This window comes from Falco biarmicus, chromosome 6 (genome assembly GCF_023638135.1).
Source record: "Falco biarmicus isolate bFalBia1 chromosome 6, bFalBia1.pri, whole genome shotgun sequence".
Classification (NCBI taxonomy): domain Eukaryota; kingdom Metazoa; phylum Chordata; class Aves; order Falconiformes; family Falconidae; genus Falco; species Falco biarmicus.
Window position 1 is genome coordinate 87,380,492 of NC_079293.1, and position 19,922 is coordinate 87,400,413.

Genomic DNA, 19,922 nt, shown 5'->3' on the forward strand with positions numbered 1-19,922 from the left:
GAGGAGAAAGAAGAATTCTCTGCAGCAGGTAATTTTCATTAACTGTTAATTTTGGTGATATGGAGGAGAATGAGAAAAGATAAAGAAGCATTTTGTTTGTGGAAGAGGAAGAAGGGTCTTTTGAGCAGGTGCTTTTTAAATGATCGCTTGCCAGCTTCCACCATCTTTCTTAACACTCCTATTCTTTTCTAGTTGTAGTAGTGGGTGATGGAAAATTAGCTTTTTGTGTAACTTGAGAATTGAAATTTATTATCTTAATAATCCCCGGTTCTGACCCCCAACTGTTTCACCTGCCCACTCTAGTTTCTTTCTTGTGGTAACAAAGATAATTAGTAATGTAGAAGGTGCAGGAGCAAATGCAGGAAGCACAGCATATGGTGTGTTGACAATACCTCATGAGGTGCCTACATGTCAAAAACACAAATGCAGATACACTAATAATGTTCTGTTTCTGCGGAAAGCTTTGGTGCCTAGGTGTAAGCCAACTGGAGTGGCAAGGTGGTTTGTGTGTTTAAGGCCATTTACAACAAGGAGGAGCTTATTATGCTGCTTTCTATGTTGCTGCAAGAATTGTAGTAAATCTCAGACAGCTACTGCTTGGACATGTACTAAACAGATCTTAAGAGACCGCTCTTGCCACTTGTTAAATTAATCCGTTGTCTGGCTAGGGAAACAAATCAAACGCTTTGAAACAATCTAACTTTTCAACTCTTCCAGGAGTTCATTTGTATTTGTAGGCCCTTACAACACTGCCTTCTGAGGACTGAATTGGAACCAAGTCCTAAGCTGACACTGTGGCTTGCTGGCATTTAAACACATTTTCTGCTTTCTATAAAAGCAGAAAACTAATTGAAGACTGATACTGTAATTTAAGTCTCTGAACTATCTACAAAAAATGTTCCTTATGCAGCAAAGTAACATACAGTCAAACAGATCTAGAAAGTATCTGCTGATGTGTGCTGAAGGACTGCTCTGCAGTCTGATGTCTTAATGTGTACAAGCTGTTCTGTATGAACAACTTCAGCTAAAAATTTAGATTCTGTTGCTAGTTTTGCTAATTGCAAATTTCATTTTTATTTTCTATCCGCAGCTCTTCATGTCTTTTGCTGAGGAAACTTGTCAAGATAATTGCCTTTAACTGTTCTGTCTTGGAGGAGCATGTACAAAACTGATCTTAAGAAGAGAGAGCGATTAGTGTTTGAAGTAACTGCCAAAGAAAGAGAAATAAAGAAACATGTTTTTATGGATAATCTACAGAAGAAATAAAGACTAAAGTCCATTAATAGGTTATCCTTAATCAGTAAAGGCATGGCTGCTGGAAGGAGAAAAGGAGAATAATTACTAGAGAATGAAGTTGCAAGGAACATTTTTATTCTTAAAGAAACAAACTACATGTCATATAACTTCAGAAATACTTTACTGAAGTGGTTTAATTTCTCTAGTAAACTGATATTTCTGCAGTATTCAGTCTGTTAGTAGACTCAGCTGTTCCTTGATCCATAAGTATTTCTAAGTCATGGTTTTGCTGCTGTTTAACCAGGAATTAACTTGCAGGGATCTAACAGCATTTGAGAAAACTTCCAAGATTTTTCCAAAAGGATAAGGCTATTCAAAATAGCCGTAGTATGCCAGCCACTTGTTCTAATTGTATAACTTGAGAGAAAAGAGTTGGAACTCGAGCAGAATGGTACTAATACCCAGATGCAGCTGAGGAAAGCATGTTTTATACTAGGCGTAGGTGCCAAGTAAATCTGTTGTGGAGTGTTGATGCTGTACAAGCTGCATTTCTTCAACCAAGCATGTGTCACTTGTTTCTAAATGTGCTAATATGGTGTATATGAGAGGATACTCTCACTTCATGTGAGGTATGCTAAATATATATCTGGCAGGAAATACTAATATTATAATGAGGTTTTTAAGTTGGCAGTCTTAAGAGTGGTATTGGAACCTTACTTTACACATTTGTTTGTATAAATCAACTTTTCTGCATCAGAGATGAAATAACATGCTGTTCAGAGATTTTACAGTAATCTATGTCTTCATAAATGAGTATAATCTTAAAATCATAAAAAAGTCAATGCTGTGTTATTTTACTGAATAAGGTTTATAATTATGATGATATCTTGCAGTAACTGTCAAATTTTCTTTTAGTGCATCTAGTCTTGAAGTAGTATTTTCCAGCATTCTTTTGAATGCTACCTGGTCCCAATGTTAAGCTTTGGTAGTTCTCTGCATTAAAACTGCACAGATGAAAATATGTACCTGGTTTTCTTCCCTTTTCTTAAAGGGCTTATTTGACACTTTGAAGTCTCATAGCTGGGCTTCCCTCCCTGCTTTTTTTCATAATACATTAATGTGAGTATAGCTCTAGACCTTCCATCTTACTGTGTGCTCGTTCTTACAGAGCAAGAAAATGCACAATCTATTTAGCACTTGTGTTTCAAGGCTTATATTGCACCTTATAGCATGTGCACACATACTGATTGTATTTGGGGACAAAGAAGTGACGTTTTCATATTGCTGTTCAGAATAGGATGAAAAGTGCCTGCCCCCAAGACCAAACCATTAATCATCATCTCTGAGGTTCAAGTCTCTGGTATAGAGGAGCACCTTTGTATTTGTCCAGGTCACAGCTGTGCAAACTGGAATCTTGGCGTGAGTAGCGTGAACATTTATTTGTACAAAAAAAAGAGAAAGATTAAGTCTTTGTAAAACTCACTTTTGGATTCTTCTGTGAAGATGAACACTCAGCACATCCATAGCAGGTAACTACTTCTTAAAATACCTTAATTAAATACCGTGTTGCAAATATTGAGCAGTCATGTAATTTGTACATTTTCACTTAATATTTTTTTCTGATTTTTTTGTAGATACCCAAGTTCCAGTCCTGGATAGGTAAGTATTCTTAACACTTCTTTTTAGCAGTAACAAAGTTTCACAGTAAAATTAAGCTGAAATGTATTCACTTTTGTCCTCTGTTCTCCAAATATTTTTTATAGGCTACTTCATTTAGATAACTTGATTATGGTTTAGCACGTGCATCTAAATGCATAGTAAGACTCCTTATAAACATTACACTTACTCAGTTCGTGAACTGAAAAAAGTTATTCTTGTTTTTGTAATTCTTCCTGCTCAGTTTTCAGAAGCCTTTAATGCAGCTTTAGGGAGATTGATTTTGGTACCCTGTGCTAGAAATGAACTTTCTCCCAACACCTGAACAGGGATATAATTGCCCAGAACAGTCTTCTAATGTAGTTATGATTGTATATTTGTGTGTGCATGTGCATAAGTGCACTGGTTTTAATTCGACTTTCTCCTTTAATTTGCAGCCTTCCAGTCTGGTGTTTTTCTTGCCTCTTCATGACCTCGTGTCTTGAGCAGCCTAGCTGGATCCCCTGGTTCCTGTTTCTTCTTGTTTCAAAATTCTGCTTTCCCCCATTTTAAAACCCCTACCCTTTTATATTCATTTATGTACACTAGGCTTTTACTACCTGTTTTGATCTTCACTGTTTTTTCTAAGACTGGGTTCCATCCAAGATTTTCATGTGGCACTGTTCTCCTGGATTCCCTGCCACAGTGGGATAAGTTTCTCTTGTAGAGTGTCTCAGTCATGCTTTTGAGGTTTTAGGGACCTGATAGTCCTCATCCGTGTTTGTCTGCTACTTTGTCTTGCTATGAGTAGGCATTGGGGAAGAGTTAAGGCTGTATCTTTTGCTGCTCTACTTCTAAAGCAAATGTATTAACCTTTTCTAAAGAAGCAAGAAACCTTGTGGATTGGGGGGATGAGCAAAGTGAATGTCTTCTGGAGGTGGGAAAAAAAAGGCAACCCCCTGCCCTGAACAACACATCTCAGACATGTTTAGATTCATGAAATGTTTGTTCTGCCCCTTTCTGTTCTTATTAGGAAATGCAGTTGCATGCTTCCAGGCTAAATGTAGTTCTTCCTTATTTTTTCCCCCCCTTCTGTCAAGTAATCTCTGTATTTCTGCTCAATTTTATGTAATTTTTTGAGGAGTCTTTCTGTGCAAGTGCTCAGCTATGGAATCCCTTATGCTCCACACAGTAAGAGAATCACTGCTGAATAGTGTGTGTCTTAGACTCATCTTAAATGTGTTTTGTTTTCTTGTTTAAAACACTCCCTAAAAAAATAATTCTCGGTTATGAATCGCTTCAGTTACCTGGTCACTCTTTTGCTGACTGATTCAGAAGAGGCATTAAGCCAGTGTGTGTTGTGATCTTCTCTGGCTCAAAGCGAGGCATTTGGAGAAAAAATACTAACTTCTAATACTATTGTCTTTTGGCGTTCGTGTTGCAGTAGTTGCAGATTTCAATATGTGCAAATTCAAAGTGACTGTACCCTCAAGGTTTTAATTTTTCTTGCTCTGACTGTTATAGTGCAGCAAGGATTTAAAATCTTGGTATCTTAGTTCAACTTTCCACTCAACATGTTCCTGTTTTGTAGCTACCATAGTATGTTACAAAAGTATTTAATTGTAAAGCTGTTAACATCTGAATTTTTGGTCATGTAAACCACTTTCTTGCATCATTCTTCCTGTGTGAATCCTTTTTTGGGGAGTGGGCATGGTGGCTTGGGAGAAAATAATGCTGATTTTCCTATGCAAAGTGAGTAATATTTGGCATGGTAATTCATAAGGACGTGCTTGTTTCTGTGTATAAAATAAAATGGTAAAGCATATTATGTGAAGTTTTGAAATTAAATACTATTTTTAACTTGAAAAGTAGCATTTGCACAATATATAAGTAGTGATTTTTTTTTTTGAGTTTAGAATATGGAATTGAAGTTCTTGTCATCGTGTGGACTGCTGATAAGTTCATGGGAATTCTCATCAGAGGAGACTCAATGGTTTTATATTTCTTTGTATGTTTTGGTAACATAGACCTATCCAAATAAAACATTGTCCCTGGTTGTTGGGTTTAAAATATGTGGTGGTTGTTTTTTTTTTTTAAAAAAAACATATAACTGGTATTGCCTGAGATGTTTACAGTGTTGAAACTTAAGATAGTTCCCCTGAGCTAATTTGGGAATAATTGCAACTTTGTTCTTTTTTTGTCTTTCAGGGAAATGAGGCAAGCTACCCTTTGGAAATGTGCTCGCACTGTAAGTTAACTGCTGCATTATATTGTTAGATTAATCTTATTTGGAGAAATTTCATGTATGAATTTACTGCATGAAGTTACGCAGTTTAGATACTAACCAAAAGAGTAAAACTAAAAGGTGAAAGATTACCTTTGGAAATAACGTAGCTTTTGCTGTTGGATTATAAAATCAAAAATCAGTCAGTCTTTGGGGGAGGGACTTGCTTAAAGATACTTTTTTTTTTTTTCCTCCCCATTAGAGCACAAACCAAACTTATGGTGGTTTTGCTGTCTAACTGGTAGTTCACTGATGGGGCTTTGCTGTCGGTCGCAGTGCCATTTCCTCAGAGCCGTGGAGCAGCTCATGGTGCAGCGTGTCCTGTGTTAGGAGCGAAGCGTATATTGCCTAAGCTGCCTTTGTGCCCTCAGAGGAAAGAGAGGTTGAGGCTAAAAAAGCGTTTTTTTTCCTGTGTATGCTTGCAGCCAGGCATTTAGGTGAGAAGCCACTTGGTGTTACTTGCTTTTGGCTGCGTGCGCATAAAATACGCTGCTCAGTCTCGTGGGGTTAGTCTGCCCTGTAAAAATAACAAAAGTATTTCTTGCCGAAAGCTAACCAAAGAAAGGGTTGTCTTGTGAAATGGCCCCATGGTGGTATGCTAAGCGTACTTATTTTTAATTGCTCTTTTCCTTGAATGTTTTTCTCCAGCACAGTTTGTGTGTAGACCTGTGTGTGTGTGTATGGACTGATGGATAAAAGTCCTCCTCTTCGGTGAATCAGATCTTGTTTTTAAATAGGGTAAATAAATTCTTCAAGATAGGGACTGTCTTCTAGATTGCTTTCACAATGCTAGTCATAACTGAACTCCAGCTCTAAGTCAAATAGTAATATAAATTACATGGAGGAATCTTTCTAAATATGTTTTTCAGAGAAATGAGACTTTATCTAGTAACTTGCAAGACCTCTATGCCTCATACACATGACCACATGAATTATAATTTGAGTCATCAGTCTGTAAATACTTGAGAATTTTACCCACAGCACTGCATTGCTGTCTTACGCTCGCTGTGTGTATTTTATTAAACATGGATGCGTGGGCAGAAGTTTCATATTTGATGAAGACTAAGTCTTTTTCTGAATCATGTATGTCTGTCGTAGGTTACTGTTCCATTGGTCAGTTTTTCCTTAGGCACAAACATGCTTCTGGAGGTTTTAGTTGTTTTATAGCTAGGTATGTCTCTGCCAGTGTTGTAAGCGGTGTGTTGCCATCCTTAACTTCTGATTCTAGGACAAGTTATGTTTATTGGTAGCAACTGTCATCCTGAAGGTTTACTACTGGGCTTGTTTTCCCCCTTTTATTGTAGAGAAAGAGAAGATTTCCACATTCGATTCTGTGTTTAAACTGTATGTGGAGGATGTCGGTTGTGTAAATCTGAGGTTTCCCAGATTTTCCCAGAAAAATGAAGCTTTTTCTGCTTTGATGGCCCTTCTTGAAGTGTGAGCTGCTTCTCTGGGCAACATAACTATGGGAAGACGTTAATTACCACAGATACTCCTTTGCTTGATTGTGCCTAATCACCACAATGATTGTGCTGTGCTTAAAGAACTTGCATGCCTGAATATCCTGAAGGAGCAGAGTTTTTTGGAGACCTGTGCAGTAGCATGCCTGTGAATGAGTCCTCTGAGTAGGTGTTCACCTTTTTCTTCCAGTGTTAAATGTTCACGCTGCTTCTGGGTAGTGGTCAGGAACAGGACAAAAGCCTTTCAGAGAAAGATGAGGCAAGGTTTTTGAAGATCATTTGATCAGCTTTTGGAATGGATAGATTTTTGGGAGGCTGTCAGTTGGCAATAATGTATTTATGCTGTCTGCACAATGGCATTGGGTCATAACTTCTGCCTGGTGCTGCAGTTGCTACTTCGGTGTTTTATAAGAATAATTTTGTTTTAATCTTGGCAGTTACAGAAAGCAAATTTCTGTGCCTAATTAAATAGTCAAGAATATTCTTTTTACCCTTCATTTTAGAACATCAGTTCTTTTCAGTGGGTCAATTAGTGTTGTTGGATTCCTTAAAGCAGTATGGTTTTGTTTCTCAGCTATGCTGTGTCTGAGAAATTACTGAAATCTAGTGCTTTTTTTACATGGTGAAGGTTTTGTCAGCCAAGCTGTGTCAAATTATTCATAAGAAAACTTCATAGCAAAAAGCTGTGAAGAAAACTATTTTATAGATTAGTAAACAATGTTTTATAGTGTAGTATTTTATAGTAGAGAGAAGTTCTTGGTATAGGATTTTGTAGTATAAACAATATTGTATAGTATATTTTGTTTTTAGGATGAGGAGGCCAGTATCTGTTTTCTAACTTAGGAAATTGTAATTGATGCATCTGAAGTCATGAAAAGGATTAGGCCAGCTGTGTGTAAGCATATACAAGACAAGTGGTTGAATGTGTTCTCAAGGGCGTCATCTTTTTGAAATCGGATCTCCAAGACTGAAATGGCTGTCTTGGTTGCTACTCTGAAACACTATATTCGTGAATCAGACAAGACTGTAGATAGAGGTGAGAGCGTTTGCTGAAGGTCTGTTTTATTTTGAGATCTCTGCAATCCATTCTTATGGGGGGAGGGAAATAACATTTTTTTTTTAAACCTGAAAACACTTAAAATTTTCACAACACGTTTTATTTACAAAACTTTTTTTCCAGTGCCTTAGCAATGTTCTTGTTTATAATGATCTCATATTTGAAAAATATGTGGAAACTGGACGCTCTGACCACACTGTGGTCTGGTTTTTGCTAGTTGTAACTTTGAGCAAGTATCTGAAATGCCAACGTTGTAAACAGAGGTTTAAACACTTAGGTAAACGCTTACTTTGCAGAAGTGCTCAGCATCTCTTTGCTGAGAGATACACAGCTTTTCTAAGGCTTGTATGCTTTGCAGATGCATACAAGGGTACTCTGCAGCAATGGATGTATGGTGCTTCTGAATACATAAGTAATTACCCTGTTAAAATACCACTGAATGTAGTGGATTTCAAGTATAGTCTTTTTATGGTGTTCATTACTTTTGACTATCATGTTAATAGGAAGCTAGCCTGTGTACCTTTATGTTGACTAGAAAAAAAAAAATAGTTAAATGTTTTCTGAAATTACTTTTCAACATAGAGCATACTAGACTCCAGAAACTTGGATTTTAATGTAAGGTTTTTGGGTTGCCATTTAAATAAGTTTTATGATGCCATCTGAGCACCAGTTATGTGAATAATAGCTTGAAACAAACAATTGTTTTAAAACGTAATGGATAATCCTCTGCTGTTGTGTTGGGGGAGAGGAGTGGGTTATTCAGCATAGGTAGCAACGTATCTCCCAGTTGGATGCTCGCTAAAAAACCTCCTGTACTAAAACATTACACAAAGCATTTACGTGTAGTTTCTTGGAAATATGGAGTCCTTGCATTTTAACCCGATTCATCACATTTTTAGAGATGTGCACATGAATTTAAGATACGAAGCAGATATTGCTGGCTCTAGAGTTTTGATGCTTGGATGGAAGAGGAATCTTTTGAAAATAATGATAATTCTTTAACAATAAATCCTTAATACTGGAATGGCTTTAAACCACCTTGATGTGTTAGTTACAAGGTGAATGAAATTCAGAATGGATTATGAAATAAACATATATTACTCTGTGTGCTTTCAAACAGTGAGTAAATTGATGTTTCTACAGGGCTACCAACAAAAGCCTTTTAAAGAAAAAACATGTAGCAGGTGGTATTTCCAGCCAGGTAGTAAGTTTGTAGGCACAGGCATCTGTGCTAGGCTGATGGGATACTTTCAGATTCTGCTGAAAAGTGTAGGGAGCATAGAGCCTCGTGTTGGCTGGTGAGCAAAGCACAAAAAAGGCTAACTGGAGTTTGAGGTTGGAGGAATGCTCACTGTGACCAGAGCTCGAGGAAGCTCACACTGCTGGGATGAGTCACAGGCAAAGTCTGCCTCAAATGATGTAAACAAAGCTTGCTTCTCCTTATTTTGCTCAGTGATGTTACCACCCTTTTTACGCTGTTGTGGACTTGGACCTCCTTGGATTTCCTGGTGTTTTCATGTCTCTCCTGGTCTCCTGAGCTTGTCTTGGAAAACTTTTGTCTGCTACTGCCACCATCAGTCCTTCCAGCTTAAAGAAAGCTTCACTGTATCTGAACTGTCTTGTGCCTTACATTTCCAGTATAGCTTCGGGACGTTCATGTGGGCACTGGGATGGCTGTAAGGAGCATTAAGAGAAGAGGGAACACAGTAGTTTATCCAGGCTTTGAAAATTTAATTCAGTACTCTGTTCTTCAGTGAGATCTATGTGAAATTTTAAGCAAGTCAGTCTGTTGCTGAGTCCTGAGGAAAAAGCAGCCTTGTAAAAAGGGGGCACATCCATCATAGATGAGGACTGCTATATATGCACATTCAGGGAGGAAATCTGAACAAAAAATGAGCAGGTTGTTATTGAAATGTGCTGTTACATATAAATGTGTGCTGTTTTCATTTAAAAAATCAAAATCAAACCAACCCCAGAAAACCTATGTGGTTTTTAGGTAAGTTCAGCCCAGGCAGAGTTAGCAGAAATGGTGACTGAACAACTGAAGGAAGAAGGAAGAGACAAAGACTATGCAGATTTAAGGCTTATACTGTAATTGTTCCTTCCTTACTTTATACCCTTATTTTATTTATAAAGCTATTTTATGAAGACAAAGGTATTACTGAAATAGGAATTTTTAAGTGTCTATGCTTTTTAAATTTTGGCTTGTGGAAAGGATTTTAAAGGTAAGTGAGGTGCTCGCAATATATTTAAGGAAAAAATAGTTAAATTGTTCTGATATGAAGTTCTCATACACGCAGTTATAAAACACTGATCTGCAGATGTTAGTTTTGTTTATATATGTTCATTATGAACAGAAGTTTTCATGCTCATGAGCTATTAAAGGAAGTTTTCCTATTCCTGTAATTACTTTGATTTTTCATTATTTCCTCCTCCAGTACTCTCATCCACAGCGTGCCCACTGCCAGAAACAAAACGTTGGACGAGATTGACACTTGGTCAGGTTTTGGCAGAGATGTAATTTCTTTGGTACTGGCCTTTGACTTGCTTTTTTGTCCCCTGAGAGTAGAACCTTTCTCGGATCTCTAGTGCAGACACCTTCCTTGAATGTCTCAAGGGTTGGAATGAGGGATTTGTCATCCCATTTCTAGTAGAAACTGCTGCTGAAGGTCTGTACCTGGACTGCTTATTGCAGCTGAACTGGAATTGACTGTATGAGCTATGAAACTGGATGTGTGTTCATGTGGAGAAAAGTTAATTAACATTTTCTAAGTGTGAAGACTCTGATTTCATAATTTAGACAGCGGTTGCTTTGCTACAATTCAGCAGAATACAAAAAACATTCTTGAGAAATGTTCTTTCATGCCTTTCCAACATCTTCCCCTTCCCGTCATCTGATTGTCTCTATCATCCATAGTCTTGACCTCCTTGACTACAATCCTTAAAAGAAAAAAAATAATTTCATGCTTTCATCTTCTCTTCAGCATCGCTGGTTTGTACATTTAATTATCTGGCTGATTGTAAATGCAAGGCTGGGTAAGTGAACCGTGGTTCTGGGGCCCAGCAGATGACGGCAGAGCATGCAGTTTGTGTGGCATTGCTTGTTAACATTGCGTGCGGTGGGTCAGTTTCTGAATGTCCCAATAAAACGTTCTTTTTCAATTCATGTTGGTAGGTCCTGCTAGAGACAGATTAGCTCTAGATAGAATACCTCTCTGGCAAAAGATTTTCTTAGCACACCTTGCGTAGAAGATCTTACCTCTCCACTTCAGGCTGGTGTGGTGGCAGGGTTGCTCTTGCCTGACTTCTGTGCAAGCTGTAATCATTGAAAGCTGTCGCAGTGTTTGACTGACATACATGGTAACGAGCCCCACTTCATAGCAGAACATTCACGGAACTCTGGGTCTCGCTTTCAGTCTTTGCTTATATATTTGTGAGGAAAAACTACAAAGTTTGGCTCCCAAGACAGGAAATGAGCTGGAGTCATGAAATAAGACTTTTGCATAATGATACTTCTGGGTTCTGAGAAAATGATGCTCCTCGTGCCTGCGGGTCTCAGGCCTGGCTCAGGTATCTGTTTGATTACATTCTGATTTGTAAAAATGTCATTGCTCTGTTCTGATGCTTAGAGTTGTCTGAAGTAAGCTAGAAATGTTTCAAAGCTTGCAGTCTGTTACCTCATTGGTTTGTGTGGCAAGGGAGAGGAGAGTCAGCCTCTTTCATTTTCATCTTTATTAATGCTTCTGTCATTCTTCTCCATTGTGTTTTTTGTGAAATTGCAGAACTATGAAGTATTTCGGATTGCTTAGGAGGCTTTAATCTTTCCATCTTAGTCAGTGCTAGTCTTAATATTGGAAGTGAGATTTCACTGATCTGGTAAGAGGATAACAGTGCATTATATACACTATAGGTTAATATTCAACTTCCTGTTTAGTTGTTTTAAAGTGAAGTTTTTTGGTGTTTTTACAAAGTAATTCATGTACCTTTTATTGCTCTTGTTTTTTTCAGTAGGAAATAGTTCTAATAGTAACCCTCACAGAACTTGTTTCAAGGTTCCCCACCGTGAGTTCTAGATGCAGCCGCAAACTCCTGGTTGCAAGAATAGATCATCTGTGCAGGACTTGTCTTAACAAAATAATGGCCAGTTACTTGAAAGACATTGTGATTTCTGAGTCCAGGTAAGGAAGCAGGAGAGTTGTGGTTGGACCAGGACATAATTTTCAACGTGACTAATAAAAGTAGACAGAGACGGATGTAATGGCCAGACAAGTCCTTATGTTATTGTAATATAGGTATAAATTTTATCTATTCATACATTTGTTTTACATGGGAAAAGGTATTCATGTATGTAGTGTGACAAGCCATGCTTAATGTTTTGGGGTTTTTTCAAATGCTTTTGCTGTAAGGATTTTTTTTTAGGATATTAACACTTCCTATGCAAGTTGCAAGTCTGGAGTAGAGCTTGTAGTAAAAATGAGGTTTGCGTGTTAACAGCTCACCAAGGTGCTGGCTTTGCATTAAGCTGTAGTGGGTCCAATAACTGGCGGCAGGGCAGGGAGTGAGGGTGGATAGTGCCAACCATTTCAAAAACTGACTCCATTTGCAGTGGCAAGGTTTTGAGGAAAACGGGGACCAAGGAGTTTCTGTGGACAGAGGTGAGAGTTGATAAATGCCTTCAGTGTTTTGGTGAGAAGCAGCGTTTTGTGCTGGTGGAACTCCTAAGCAGCTATAGGGGCAACTGCCGGTGGAACTCTGCTTTGCCGTTTTCTTTTAATACTGTTTTTTAGTCTCATGATTATGTACCACGTGGTGAGATGGCTCCTTTTGTGAGATCCACAGGGGTTTCTGTGAGCTACGCCAACAGTAATGTGCTCCTGACGCTGTGGTGCAGTGCTGTGCCGTTAACAGTACATCCTCATCGTGTTCTGGGCTTCCACGCAAACGGGTGGAAAAAGGAATGTGGCTTAATTAATAAGGCTCTCGTTTGCAATAGAAATAGCAAATTGCGTACTGGGAACTGAGGAGAAACTACTTTAAGCCTCTACCAACGCTGTTTAGCCTTATTTTTGTAGCCTTAGGGGCAGAATCAGATCTGTAAGTCGCTGGCACGGCAAAAGGAAGATCATCCTTTTTTGCCCTCTGCCTTTGCAGTTGCAAGCAGTCACCAAGACTGACAAACTGCGGAATGTCAGAACTTACTGTTCGGTAAAATAAGTCTTGACAGAAAATAATCTGGGCTTCTGGCATGCTCTCTCCCTTTCTTTTTGCAATAGCATGGTTTATATGTATGTGTGTTTGGATTTGGGGCTTTTTAGACAAGGATATCAAGAAACTGAGCTGAGAGTTTGTTGCTGCTTTGGTGGAGAATCAGGTCTCTGAATCGGCCACCGTTTCCGAACAATGCCCTGCACGTTGGCTGACCTTGTGTATTGGGAAGGCTCAGTGCTGGTCGTTTTTAGTGCTGCACTTCTACAAAAGCCTAAGAAGGTATTAGTGTGATGTAAAGTGGACCAGATGGTATGTGCCTTATAGAAAATAAGATACAATTTTTTTTTTTTACTGTTGGAGCAGACGCTCTAAATGGAGCTAAGAAACGTTGAGGAGACTGCGTTAGGAAGGAAATCGGTATGGGGAGTTCGAAAGCTTCAGGTTCTGTCAGGTGTTGGTGGTTTGCTGCATGCTGGCTGCTTCGAGGACTTCCAAAGAACCCCGCTTCCCCTTCTGTGCCCAGACGTGGCGAGCGATGTGTGAACTAACTTTGGGCTTGTAAATCAAGCTGCTGACAGGGAATTTTCAGGTTGTTGTGGGGAAAATTTTTCAAGCTTTTCAGCAGCAAACAGTACAAGACTTCTTTTAGTCATTTTTATGGCTTTACAGATTTAGTCCATTCCTGGCAAAATTAAGGTGTAAAGTAGGGTACTAAGTACATGTGTCATTTGAGATGCTCTATAAATTTGAAGAGGATAGGTGAAGCGGTACAGCTGCAGAACCTGAATCTGCTTTAATTTCTGGGACAAAAATAAATAAAAGTTTGTAGGTCATGGCTACATGTCTGTTTGAGGTGGAGGAAAAAAATTTAAGTCTGTTCAGGTCAGGGGTCCTCAAACTACGGCCCGCGGGCTGGATACAGCCCCCCAGGGTCCTCAATCCCTCCCCTGGTATTTACAGACCCACCCCCCGTCGGGGGTGGGGGGGGGGATCCAAGCAGCCACAGATGACCGCCTGCCACTGCATCTGCGCTGGCCCCCTGGTTAAAAAGTTTGAGGACCCCTGTTTTGGGTGATGTTTTGAGTAGCTGCATGATAGCTGGTCAGCAGTGGGACTGTGTTAACCTGCTTAACCTGGCATGTATCCCAGGAGACCGCAGGTTTGGTGTGCTGAAGAAGCGCTAGTTCTGCTAATGTGTTTACTAATACAATCGTCTTTCTCACTTATTACATTGGTCTAGTGTAAATGTGTAATGCTAGCTCCTTTGAACAAAACTTGGGGCTCTTATAACTTTTTTCATACTTGGCATTTGTAAGAGCTGTCTGACTAAGAACTAGCTAAGCATCCTCAATCCTTAAAAATGTTGTGTCAGCATGTGGTATTCAGTGAGACACAAGACAAACTGTGTTATGGCTGGTGCAGGGAAGAAAAAAGGTAAGGCTTGTTTAAAATAAAATGTATTAGTTTTCAGAATTTGTTGTTACCTTTATAATCTTCCATGAGAGCATTTAATAGCTGTAATAAATCAGGAGGATGTTTTGGTAGGAAAGCAATGAAATATGCATTGTGCTGAACTGGCGAAGGGTTTACTGAAGCCTTTCCGAGAATAGATGTCGTTTTTTTCTTTTCCTTTCAGTTGATGCTGATGAGATAAAACGACTAGGAAAGAGATTTAAGAAGCTTGATTTGGACAACTCTGGTTCTTTGAGTGTGGAAGAGTTCATGTCTTTACCTGAATTGCAACAGAATCCGTTAGTACAGCGAGTAATAGATATTTTTGACACAGATGGAAATGGAGAAGTGGACTTCAAAGGTAAGACGTGGTGCTTTGTGACAGGTTGGTGGCATTTTATCAGAATTCCTGCAGCTTGGAATTCAAATTTAGCTTCAGCTGAGCAAGGAGGGGTGAAGAAGACTAGTTAATCAAAATAAGGTGCTAATTCCTAATGAAACTGAATACCAGTAAAACTAGTTTCTCTGGCACATTAGGGCACTCCTGAATGAAATGCTTAAAAGGGCAGATTGTTTAGTAATAGCTTTCCAGGTCATACTGATTTGGGGCTACTCACTGAGTCTGTCGTAAGAGCCTGAATTAGTGTACTTTAATTGTGGTGCTGTCTGAAGTATATTCTTAGGCTGAAGAGACTGAAAAAAGTGGGATGGACTGCGTAAGTGGTGTCTGTGCGTAAGCTGTATTTATGCAAACTCTATGGGATCTGCCTTTTGTTGGAGGATTCTGAAAATAGTTTTCTGAATTGTGCAAGTGGTGCAATTTTCTGTTGATGCTTCCTTTACAGGATTCTTTTGGTAGTTCTTAGGTGGGCGCTTGAAGTAAAAAACTAAAGTTCTGATTTAGTACATTCCTCTAAAATGTTAGACTTCCTTTGAATATTGATGATTAAAAGGGCCAGCAGGTGAAAAAAAACTTCATTACTAGTTGATGTTAAAACAGTCTCTGACCCTTAGAAGTGATGTCTCGTAGTACTTAGAATTTCTTGTTGCTCCATGACTAGAAAAGGTTAAGCAGTTTTTCTTGGAGTTTTATTTAATTGGAGAAAGTTCTTAAACCTCACTTTTATTGACAGGCTGACATTTTAAATAAAATATTAACACACAAAAGCTGCTAACCTAAAAAAAAAAAAAAGCACCTTAAATTTCTATAGGGAGAACTACAGTGTAACTGGAATGTTGCATTTTTGAGACTTTTTCTAGGTATCGGCAGTAATAGTTGTATGTAATTGCTTAAAATCCCCTTGTGAAAAAATACTGATGAAAGATGACGGTATAGTGTGTATGACATTGAGCTGTTTAATGTAATTAACAAGAGCTGTTCCTCTTGGGTGGGAAGAGGAAGTTGTCAGAATCAGTTTTCCATGGTAAAGTGATGCTGTCGCAGTAAGCGGCAATGAATTCTGTTGTTGTCTGGCCGCGTTTGGTTTTGATTCAGTTACTTTCTTTATATCTGTCTCGGAGGGAAGCTCAAAGGAAAGATCTGTAACCTGAAAGAGGGTAGATCAGTGCAAGAGATCTTTAACGATGGGGGTGGCGACATGCTGGAGGAGGCTGCCCACAGCACTTGTGGTACCCCTGCCCCCCCCCCCCCCCCCCCCCCCCCCCCCCCCCCGGCAGCACCCAGGGCCAGGCTGGATGGGGCTGGCAGCAGGTGTCCCTCCAGGGCAGGGGGTGGACTTGTAGGATCTTTAAGGTCCTTTCCAGCCCAAACTGTTCCGTGAGCCCATTGAAAAGGAAAAATACTGGTCTGAGGAAAATGGCATTCTTGTGTTGAAAGACCTAGATGGTTTTTTAGATAGATCTTTAAGCATAATGTGGTGGGTTGTTTTGTTTTTTTCAAGTTAATAGTCAAGCAATTTATTGATAAATCATATAGGAATTGTTGACTTAATTTTACAAAACATACTGACACTGTAGTAGGCCTTGCAGCCTAATGCTATATTTCCATACCTCTGTGTTATTTCTATACTGCAGTTTAGTTCGTGGTTTTGCACTATTGTTGTTTTTACCACCCAGAACTCTTAAGAAATCTAGTTACAGGATCTCATCCAGACACATCGCATCCCAGGGTTTTAGTGTTTTGACAATGCAGGACTTTGCTCCTGGGATAATGACTTCATTGTTAACGGTGTAAACATATATATATATTTTTTTTTACCCTATTTCTTACAGGAAAATATTTTTTTAGGTATTTATTGTAGAGCAGTTTTCAGTTTAAATGTAACTTTGCTTTGAGAAATGCATCTCCAGGAGCTGTACAATTAAAATCCCCACTGGCGCAGCTTTAGTAGATTAGTATCAGAAGCTTGTGGAAGTCTAGCAACAAAATTACCTAAATACTGGTGTGAACAGGTCTGTTAGGGGAGTGCAGTATTGGGTTTGGAGTACTTTCTGCTAACGAACATTAAAGTATCAAAGTGTGTGGACACTTAAGTGTCTCAAGGCAGGCAAGATTTCAAAGTTTTTAGGGTAATTTAAAAAAAAAAATTCTAAAAATTTTTTAATGTTGATTTCCTTGGTTTCTTAAAATATAAGCTTTTTTGTAAATGTTTTTCTTACTTTCTTCAGAATTCATAGAAGGAGTTTCCCAGTTCAGTGTCAAAGGCGATAAGGAACAGAAGTTGAGGTGTAAGTATTTTGATTTTCCTTAACAAAGATTTTTTTGATCCTCAAAAATACACTTTTGTTAGTTAACGTTGAGAAATCAACAGAAGTGGGAAATCACGAGGGGAGATTGTAAGCATTTTGCACGTGTTGTCATTTGTGTGAAGAATTTGCCACTGCTTTTCTCTGCCAGGAAAGTTTGAAGAGGTTGCCTTCTAAATATCTCCAGTTGCTTCCAATTTAAATTTAAAAAAATAATAAAATTAAGAATAGTTAATTCACAGAACAGTGTAGCAATGTGCTTTGCTTTATAGGAGCATAAGAATAATACAGAAGTTTTTGCTACTACAGCAGAACAGCACTAAATTCTTGTTTGAGGCCTGCATCTCAGGAACACAACGTGACCTAAGCTTCTTGAGTGGGGAAGGGATCCGGTTTAGTCATGGATGTGTAGCTTTTGATAACTAAGGCTAAAATGTTTCAAAATAAATGGCAGGTTGTTTGTGGCAAAGTAACCAGGTGGGATTTTATTCATCTGTTCCCTGGAAGGCTGTAATTTTTTCTGCTTGCAGATGAGCTGCTGCCTGGGTGCTTTACTTGTGGTAGTGATTTTCCAGTTCATTGTTTATAGAATTCATTTACTGTTGGTGCTAAAACAATTTCAATTGAGATTATTCAAGAATTTTTTTCTTTAAAAATCGATAGAAACATTAGAAACAATACAATGAATGGTGCCGTGTGTTTTTCAGAATGAAACTGCGAGGCTGTTTGAAATCTCACTTAAAATACAGTGTTTTTCTCAGTTGTGTAGGATTCTGTCACCAGTTACTGTTAATGCAACACACGTGAATGTATCTTGCTCTTTTCCGACCATAGTCGTTACGGAAGGCTTTAAGAAATATATATTTAATATATATTTATTTTAATGTTATTAGATGTAATATAATGATATGTAATAATATAATAATATATTATTTAATTTATATATTAATATATATTTTTAATATTTTTTACTTTTGCAGTTGCTTTTCGCATTTATGATATGGACAAAGATGGTTACATCTCAAATGGAGAGCTCTTCCAGGTGCTGAAGATGATGGTTGGGAACAATCTCAAAGACACTCAGTTACAGCAAATTGTAGATAAAACCATAATTAACGCAGATAAGGATGGTGATGGAAGAATATCCTTTGAAGAATTCTGTGCTGTAAGTAACCTCTAAAGACAACTTTGATAATTCGGAATTAAAAAAAAAAAAGGAGGAAAAATGGTGAACAGTATAAAGGATAAGATTATAGAAGCAGACTTGTTTCTTGGTCTGACAGCTTTATTACAGAGGGTGGTTTTGTTGTACGGCTTCCAGTAGAGGGCTGTGTCTGATGGTGTATGAGCACGTCATGGGTCAGTTCCATCAGGGTGCAGACTTTCCTCCTGGATCTAGTGTGCCTGAGGAAGATTGCTTTGTTCAGAGCACAGTGACTTTTACAAAGTACTTTGTGTCATTTTATGACACACTAAACGCAAGACCATTCCCAGTTACTTTTGCGTGTAGACAAAAATGCTGTCCTGACACATGGACGTATTTTGGATTCCACCCTCTGTGCCAGTAGAAAAGGGCAGCTCTGAAGATGAGTTGCAAGTGACTGGCTTGTCATAGGAGGCCGGTTTTCCTCATTTTCAACAGTTATGTTTGATTAAAAAAGAAACAGCACTTCCAGTTGTTTTAAATGTCTCTAGCTGCTTAACAGAATACACTGAGTGAAAAAAAAAAACCAAACACCAAACCACAAAAGCATGGTGGGCAGGCAGGTACAGTCTGCCAAGGCGGGTGAAAAAACCCCAGTGTATGTTGTAGCAGCTCTTTCCAAAAGTGTCACTGTTGGGGTGGTGGGTGGAAGGTGTGTCCTGCAGAGGTTAACGTTGGGTTAATCCCCTGTCTCTAAACTAGGTGTCTGGCCTGCCCCAGATCACCCTTTAGAAAGGTTTATCTTTGCAGAGTGTGGAGATTATCCCCATCTGCAGAACGTGGGGATTTTACGAGGCCGGGGTAGCGGGATTTGTGTCAGTTACCAGGCGAGTAACCCCTCGAGTGCTGCCCTTGAAAAAAGGACAAATGGGCACATTGTAAAAACTTCTGGGTTGAGTGTTTAGTGCTTGAGACTTGAAATGGTTGATTTTCATCTAGTTGACAGAGTTTTCAATTCCTACTGTCTTAAAAAAAAGTAAATGACACATTGAAATGCCAACATTTGGAAATGCAATGATGAGTATTTACACGTGAATTGTAAATGCTGTATTAATGAGCATACAGCTGGCTAGCAGAGTTTGAGTTGACAGGCAGTCAAGCATTGTTGTTTCCTACTCTTTGAATTTACAACTTCAAATGTGATGTGTTCATGATCAATGTGAGTTCTAAAAAAACCAAAACACCCAACAAACAAACAAAAAAAAACCAAAAGGGAGGGAGGGAAGTAATCTGCCCTCCCCCAAACTATTAAAGCAAAAAGGTTCTATTGGCTGCGTATGTTTTGGTAGAGTTTAGTTATTTTCATGGCATCATGTGACACAGTGTGGTCATCTGCACAGAATTACCTCGATTGGCGAGATACCTGTTCCTTTCTCGGATGGCAGGAAGGCAACAGGCCCAGTACATCACATACAGTGTTGCCATTTCTTTTGTCCTTGGGCTTCTGCCCAGGGTTCCTGTCTTGTACTATGTTGGTTTTCCTCTTCCTTTCTCTTAGTTTCTTCAATTTTTGTTGACTCTGACAAGACACCTTTCATTCCTGCAGTCTCTTATCCTCTTGTTCTTGTGTTTCACCTTTGAATTTTGTGCCATCCATCTACACAAACACTTTTTAGTCTGTGGCATTCGGCTATACCTTTTGGCCTTTGAATATTATTTCTGCATTACAAAAAGTGCCTC

The 19,922-nt window shown here is 38.8% G+C and overlaps 1 protein-coding gene across 4 annotated transcripts in view; it reads left to right on the plus strand.

The window, feature by feature from the left end:
• Positions 1-19,922, plus strand: part of PPP3R1 (protein phosphatase 3 regulatory subunit B, alpha) — a 40,939-nt gene that overhangs the window by 18,364 nt on the left and 2,653 nt on the right. Inside the window, exons 2-7 of one of the 4 annotated variants that reach the window (XM_056342817.1) lie at positions 2,529-2,765; positions 2,871-2,895; positions 5,080-5,119; positions 14,517-14,693; positions 16,961-17,020; positions 18,019-18,203. In XM_056342817.1, coding sequence (XP_056198792.1) covers positions 5,107-5,119; positions 14,517-14,693; positions 16,961-17,020; positions 18,019-18,203 — 435 coding nt within the window. In that variant the 5' untranslated portion in view covers positions 2,529-2,765; positions 2,871-2,895; positions 5,080-5,106. Of the gene's footprint in view, positions 1-2,528; positions 2,766-2,870; positions 2,896-5,079; positions 5,120-14,038; positions 14,315-14,516; positions 14,694-16,960; positions 17,021-18,018; positions 18,204-19,922 lie in introns of those variants that run through there. The other 3 variants (XM_056342818.1, XM_056342816.1, XM_056342815.1) reach the window with 3 other exon arrangements.